This window comes from Anopheles marshallii, chromosome 2 (assembly GCF_943734725.1).
Source record: "Anopheles marshallii chromosome 2, idAnoMarsDA_429_01, whole genome shotgun sequence".
Taxonomy (NCBI): Eukaryota; Metazoa; Arthropoda; class Insecta; order Diptera; family Culicidae; genus Anopheles; species Anopheles marshallii.
Window position 1 is genome coordinate 83,286,752 of NC_071326.1, and position 8,186 is coordinate 83,294,937.

Below are 8,186 nucleotides of genomic sequence, written 5' to 3' on the forward strand. Positions count from 1 at the left end.
GACAGTTCGCCTAATATGGCCAAACAACAGGAAGAGGGATGCGAGCCGGAACTGGTTTGCCCAAAAACCCGAACCTACCTGCACATCAATTACGTGACTGAGGGCTCCGTGCTTAAAGTGCTTCGGGACGTGAGCGCCCCTGCCCGATGGCACGTAGACCTATTTTTCGCATTACGCTTTTATCTGCACTCCCGGAAAAGGTCAATGATTTGCCATTTTGACCGAAAACTGGATCGGATAGAATTAGCGTGTCCCCGGTACATGTTGGGTTTTGGTGTCGTCTGGCGGTGGCAACATTGCAAAAACAACAACGGAAAACCAACCAGGAAGCGGTCGGCAATCCCGGAAATTTTGTTTTGTTTTCATTAATGGACGCGCAATTACCTTCAACTGGCACAATATTGCAATTGCACAAGGCCTCCAGAGCAGTTGCCTGGAAAAAAGGCAAACGTGCAACAGAAATTGGTACATAATTGCTGGTGTCTTTTAACATTGTTAACAGCCGGAATATTGCCATTTGATTCCAGAATGATTCTTCGCTAGCCCTTTTTTTTGACTTGGCAAACAAGTGTTGGGTGAAGCTGATTCAGATGCATGAATCTGATTGATTCTTTGAACGAAAAGAGTTTGTATCTGTACCTTAAAGATTCATGAATTCTTTAAGGTTTATAAACCATCCAAGATAGATGATATTTACCCATATGTCCGGCTTGTCCGTCAATCCACACCATGAACCACCACTGGTATGAAGATTCATGTTTCTTTTGAGAGTCTATTCCTGATTTGAAAGACTCCTCACTAAAGATTCATATGAATCTGCGGCACACCAACCTCAAGAGGACACATGGACTTTGTCCAAAACGGACGAAACCCTCTTAGCAGCCTTCGTCAGGAAGATGCTCAGAAGGATATGTGTTGATGTACAATGCAGGAACCCCTACAATGACGAGCTCTATGAGCTGTACAGCGAACTTACTGTCGGGATTAGACTCACCAAGCTCCTGTAGGCTGGTCATGTCATGGGAATGACATCGGACGACCCAACCCGTAAAGTTATTTTAGATCGTCCACATGGACAGAGGAGGTGTGGTAGGCCCAAATTGAGATAGAGTGATGGCATTGAGGCATCTGCCAGGATGAGGAAATATTAAATTGGCCGACGACGACGAACAACCGGGAGCGGTTTGGAGCATTCCTGAAGCAGGCCAAGACCGCGAAGCGCGGTTTTAACGCCGGATAAGTAAGTAAGTAACTTCAAGAGGTCTTAGGCCTCTCATTTCAGGCTTTCTGTGATTTTATTACCCGTAGCTGGAGAGTCAGTCCTGCGTACGGAAGATAGGTCCGGATGGGATTATAGCCCAGTCCTGTTGTGTGAAGATTGACGCCGCTACATATGTTAAACCCCATCATAGAACAGCTCTTCTCAAAAGATTCATTAAGCACAACACTATGCCTAACCCAGAAAGAGAGCCCTCGCTTCTTCCGGGATTTGAACTCAGGTCACGAGTGTTGTTCATTATTGTATTGACTAAAGGTTCATAACAAAAAAGTTTAAAAAAATAACGTATTAGCAGAATTATAAGAGCTTAAGATGACATTAATTGATAGACTCATTAACATTGTCAATGACGGTGTACTGATACAACCTGTTCGAGTAATAATCACCATCTTTACAGATGCAAATTAACACTCGCGCACTATAGAACGTTTTGATTAGCTACCATCCTAAACGCCACAATCTAGCGGCAATATTTACTCTCACCGCATCAAAGGAAAAAAATGATACAAAATCACACACTCCCCGTCGTCAGCTGTCAACAATTTGTAATGCATGTCACAATTGTGCGGCTCGTTTAGAAGTTAAACTAACCTTTTAATCAACCATAACCTTTTTTTTACCCTCCCTGTTGATCTGCAATGCAAATCATCCACTCTCTCATGACCTATTCCTATAGATGGTTTGAGTGGACCGTGGGTTTTACCGTACCAAACCTAACCTTGCTTAATGTAAAGCTAACCGAACCTAAACTTCCATTGTTGAACCGGTTAAATCCTGGATTGGCTGATGTAATTTTATTTATCAATTGCTAGCTGTTTTGCTGGCACCCAGAACCAGTTTCCTTGCTGGGTGTCCACGTGGAATTGGACATGGTAACGATTACAAATTAGGCGTCTAAAGTAAAAACACGGAAACCGAGGCTTACTATTTGGAGGTACTGTTCCGAAGATGCCTCATAATAGTATCAAATCGCGTCCTTTAATGTTGAGAAGCCTGATGTCTGTTAGAACCCTTCAATCAGATGATCTCTTAAATCTTAAAGTTACAACTCTTGAATAAAATATACTCCATTACATACCTAAAGCCACCGGGCAGAGACACCCTGTGAGTAACAGTCTACTCAGAATACTACGATCATCGGCAAAAAAAATAATCGATCACTAGAAACAAACGATCGTGTAAAAGTGGCCGATCAACGTCTATAAATTTGTTAGACCTCCGTGGTATCTCCGTGGAAAGAACAACCGTTGTTAATATTCCACTCACGAACTGAACACTGACAGCGTCGGCTTTTAATTCCTGGTTGTCTGCCCGGGCAGAGCCAACGAAGGCCATCAGCGATAATCCGCGCTGAATCTATCGCCGCTAACCACAGTGCCTCCGCTGAAAGTACGTCATTGTTTGATCCCCAGCAAGTTGCGAACTCGTGTGGCGGAGCACCTTTTGACCTTCGTTGTCGCGACTGCCCGCATCTCGAACGCGGTTCTTAGACGCCGGTGTCGTCTATTGTCATTCGTTTGCTCGCAGCAGTGCGTCATCGTTAACGAGTTGGCGGTGTTGTTTGTACGATGGTTGATCTTATGGGGGCCGGAGTTGATCTGATTCGCGTCCCGATCGCGAGCGAGATGTGCCCATAAAAGGTCCTATGACGTATGGTCGATTAAACTAGCTTTTTCTAATGAAACTGTTTCTTGACGTATGATTGTTACGAATCTTGTCTTGATGTAATAAGATTAAGCAGATAAAAAACCAACTTTGGAATATGTTTAGCCTTCTGTCGGCAAAGCCTGTCTAAGGTCTACATTACCAAAAAGGGCTCTTCTGACAAACTATTCCGCGATATTATGATCTCCTTCTCCGATGAAGATCGTCGGCATTTTTTTCAAGGTTTATAAGAGTTAATTCCAAGCAGTACTCATAAAATGTCAACTATTGATTGAATAGTTCTTGAGAGCTACTACAGCAGTTGCATATTAATAGAAGTATTGCCTCAAAAAACTCAAAGCTGCCAGATATTATTCGAAATAGCACATCTTCGAAAGGTTTAAGTAAATTGCAGAGATGTATTTATTCATCCCTTTCCAAAGCTTTTAATGGATAACCAACAAACAGGCATATTAATCAATTGAATAGGCTTTATTAGAATCATAAATGGGTTTCCTTTCCATCCACAAATTATCTCGTGGAACACTTTTTATGCAACCATTTTACATGCCTAATGGGCGGAAGACGTTTCAAACGGGGCTTTGCTAGAAGTACCTCTTGAGTCTCCACAAACGAAGCCTGACAGCATACTGCATAGCAAAACCACTTGACCACCTCATTTACCGTTACCGTTTGGATGAATGCCTTGATAAAAAAAAACTTCAATGCGTCTGCCTTCTAAGCTAGAAAAGATGTCAGAATTAACAGCTTCATGACGTCACCGATGCGACTCTCAAGCTCCTGCTCACCGGTGGGAACAAAAAAAAAGGCTTGCAATACGATCGTTTCTTTCTCGCACTCGTGTGTGCACAAATCGTGATGTCTAATCTTGCCCCCATCGCCACCCTTGTGTGATAAATGGTGCAGGGTCTGTTAGAACCGGTCAGTTACATAGACATAGACCGGGTCGTTTGACAGTTGCACCTCCTCCGTTCGCACCGCACACAGCATGCCATCGACTATTCCGTGCTTGAAACTGCGGGTTAGAAATGCACCGTAGTTTGCTGCACGACCGGCACATGTCACACAGTAGGAAGCACTTGCCCCTTCGCCGCAACATCCAGTTTGAACTACAATCTTCCGTTATCACGTGGCGAGCGGCTTAGAAATGGGTTTTGGTTTTGTCGCTGATGCCACAGCCAGGCAATGTGTCGTCATGCATTCTACCCAGTTCTTGTCACTTTATCGGAAGGGAAAACCCACCCCACCGTTCGAACCATGCGAATAATGGCCATCCATCAAAGAACCGGACGGAGCTGGGGCGGGAGATTAGAGCAAACGATCAACACGATACACTAGCGCCACCGGTGAGGAAGCACCGAACCCGACCACCTGTGTCTGGCGCTCGTGCGGATCGCGACGATAATTGTAGGGGGCTCTCTTTGTTTATATTTTTTCCTTCCTCCCCCCCACTCCCACAAGACGCCACACTAGCACGATTTCCGATCAATTAATCACACGAATCCACGTGGCGCCCAGTATAAATAAGCGAGGCGAAGGTAGGCGAACAACAACACTACCAACCGGCTCAAACTGGTTCGCTTTTTGCGTGTTCGGGCGTACTATTCGCGTTAGGCCGTTTGGTTTGTTTACCTTTTTTTTTGCCCTTCCTTTTGTTTTGCGAGACATTTTGGACGTGACGCAGCATTACGCTGGACCTGGCCCGTGTGCGGGTGTTTCTCGCAGACCGGAACCATGTGGTGGCATGGAAGCGAACAGGCGAACAGTGGGCAGTAAAAGCGACCCAACTGTTGTTTGCCACCCGGTTTGTTGTGGAGTGGTCTTCTTTTTTGCTCCCTCTGCAGGACCGTTGGAAATTCAAAAACAACCAATGATTCAGTAAAAAGACGCGTAAACAAAGTTTTGTTGTTTTGTTGTTCGTAAAAAAAACAAGTTCCGTTTTTGCTCATTAGCTTTACTTTCGGATCTGAAGTTACTGGCTATAAATTAACCCAAATCAACAGGCGTAATGCGCCATTGCAATGATTGCAAAGCTTCTTTCCTGCTGATTTAAACTTATCAACTGCGTGTGGTGATGGGAAAGCTGGCCAAGCAGTTCCGTTGGCGGTACGCCGTTCTCAATGTCGCTTATTGAGGTTACGTGAAAGTGACCCCCTAAAGGTGGTTCGGAATCGGATCCTGCGACATTTTATTGCGATCTTTTGTGGCCTGCTGAAATTCAATATTGGTTTTACCACGCTTTACAGTGTCTTTGACCTCGGACGTCATAACCTGGCCAAAGTCATCGTGCCAGGAGTTTGACAGTAAGTTTGACAAAGATTTGTACTTCCACTGTAAGCCAATTTGTGTACATTTTTTAAGCAGAGGCGTAACCAGTCAACTAAAAACGCAAATATAAATCGATTTCGCTTTCACTGGAATGTCTTTTGAAAAGGAAAGTTAGACCGAGTGTTTACACAGTGATGGTGATCAACGCATTGCATTTCATAACGAATGATTAAACGAATCTGCAGGGAAACGTCGACGCTATTCGTGACTTTTGCACTAAGTCAGGGCCACGGTTTTGGGCTACGGTGCTTTGACCCTCCCGGCATGGGGTATTTTGTTTACCGATTGGCATGGTCCGAAAAAAATTCCACCATGAGCCTTTTGTACCACGCAGCAACAATAAACAAACACCTCACGCACACACACACACACAAACACAGCAAGCGAACACTGCGCGAACGATCGAAAGAGAACGGAAAACAAAAGGCAGAGCAGAAACTAGATTGTGGGCCATCCATGTGGGCTCACCTACACTGGACATCCGCACTGCGGAGGAGATCGAGATCGTTGCCGCGGCGTAAATGTGCGTGTCGCAGCGCAACGTTACGGTACGGTGGTGTGTGTATGTGTGCGTACGGTGCAGTTGTTTACACGATCGCCGCAGGTAGAACGCAACAAGCAGACCCGGACCAGGATCGCTTACGAGCGAACGAGATGGCATGAGCGGAGGCGCGTCACCGGCTAACAAATAGATACGCACAGCGGCACGATGATCGCGACCTGCTGGACCGCTTCGTGTAAACAACTTCGTTCCTGGGACGGTGTGTGCATGTGTGTGGGTATGATCGAGTCGCGGGTGAGCGTGATCCCGTCAGACGACGCGTCAGTATAAAGCGTTGTACCAGCGTCGCACTAAAGGTTAGTTGTACGCTGAATTCCAAGAGCTGAAGGTTGCACACGGTCGCAACGTACGTTTTTGTAAAAGTTAAATCACGACCATTCGATGCGTTGTTCCTGGTGGAGTGAAAGAGACACAGCATCCCACTGATAGACCGATCCGATATTGAGGTTAAGCGTCAAAAGGAAGTTGGACGTCACGTGATAAATTCCGTCCCGTGTGCGTGTGTTCTGTGTGTGTATGTGTGTACATGATAAACGTTAAAGAAAAGTGAAGCACCAAACACAAAGTATGATTTCGGAACTGTTTCAAACGATGCACAAGGCCCGCTTCAGCGGCATCCGGATTGTGCCGGAAAACTCGCCCTCTCTGCAGCAATCGTGCGTACGAGCGTTTGTGGAGGGTGTGCGGAAGACGAACAACGGTGACAGTGCGGACCGGTTGATGCAGCTGCAGTTTCTACCGGCACCGTTGCTAACACCCATTCTCGATCGCATGTGCCGCTATCCGGAGTTGCGGGACATGCTGCGTGATGAGCTCACCGATCCGGTGGTGTTTATGAAGCTGTTCAACGGCTACGTCCCGGACTATGATACGCTGGAGAAGTGTCTGCGGGAGGCCGCCCACTCCCGTGGCCGGCCGGCGGTCCTACGGGACCTTGCCAACAACTACTGTGATATGTTGCGCACCGAGCTGCGGTTGGTGTTGCACAAAGGTGATCCGCAGAATCAGTCGAAGATCAGGGCCCGGGTGCTGGAATCGCTTCGCTTCGGTGACTACCTGTACGAGGCGGGCTGGTGTCGATGTGGCGCAGAGGTGCTAACGCTCACGAACGAGTTGGTCGCGCTGCTACCCCAACCGGGCCGGGCACTGCAGATGGAGTGTCTGGTGAGGCTGTTGCGTGCGCAGATCGGCGCCTGTCTGACCTCCCGGGCAGCACTCACCGTACAACGGCTGCTTACGTTCGTCGAGATGCCGGCCGGCGTGTCCGGTGCACCGCCTCTCCCTCTAGTCAAGGCTTACCTGCAGCTCGGCAGTTACTACTACCATGTGCGGGATTACGACCGCTGCCATCAGTGGGCACTGCGTGCGCTCGCCTCCGCAGCGGACGGTGACGCCCCGGCACAAGGTGACGTCATCGACGTGCTGCAGCTGATAGCGCTCTTCTGCATCGCGAAGGAGCGCCACGACCTTGGCAACATGCTGATCAGCCAGGCGGTGCAACGGGCGCGCACCGTGTACGGAAGTCTCCATCGCAAGTACGCGGACGTCCTTCAGCAGTACGGGTTCGTGCTGCTGCGCATGAATGCCATCCTGCCCGCCATCACCGCGTTCACCGAGTGTCTCGATATAACTGGGCGTGTGTACGGACTGCTCTGCCCGCACGCCGTCGTCCTCGAGGGCTATCTGGCGCACTGTCTGTATCTGCGTTCGCACACGACCGGTCGATTCGATATGGCGCTGCGGCATGCTGAAACCGCACTCGAGCTGGCCCGCCAACTGATGCCGACAAGCCGGCGCGTCCACCAGCAGCTGGAGCACACGCGGGATGTTATCCTGCGCGGTCCGGACCATCGGCGGGACACCAAAGAGAGTCAACCGTCGCGCGAACGCGACTTCCATCCCTATTCCCTGCGCGAGATCAAAGAGAAGTTCTTCGAGCTGGACTCGTCCTTCGAGCGTGATGGGCTCGCATGCAGTGGTTAGATTACACCTGGCTGTCGAACTTTACCAAGCGCTGTGTAGCAACAATGGTGCACCCCCTCCCCCCTCCATTTTTTTCAAGACTATAGGCTATAGAGTTGGTTTAAGTGTTCCACGTGTCGAAGAGTAAGCATGTAAGAGATTTTGTGCCGCGTCACTAGCACACCCCCCCGCGCGTAGTGGACCAGCAAACGGTCAGCACACGCAAGGCTACAAAAGATTCGTCGATTTTAAGATGAAAATAAAAGTAACGTTTTTTTTATCTCTTTTTCAATATTAAACAAGTGTATTTTTGGGGGGCTTTTGTTTCGTCAATTCTTTTAAGTGGCACTCGATCATAAATCATCAAGAGATCATCATTCGTGAGAGGTG

The 8,186-nt window shown here is 48.0% G+C and overlaps 1 protein-coding gene across 1 annotated transcript; it reads left to right on the top strand.

Moving 5' to 3' along the window:
* The first annotated feature begins 6,401 nt into the window (after nt 1–6,401).
* LOC128706821 (amyloid protein-binding protein 2-like) lies at nt 6,402–7,817 on the top strand. Its single transcript, XM_053801762.1, has one exon. The coding sequence runs from the start codon at nt 6,402–6,404 to the stop codon at nt 7,815–7,817; it is 1,416 nt and encodes a 471-aa protein (XP_053657737.1).
* Nucleotides 7,818–8,186: the final 369 nt, after the last annotated feature.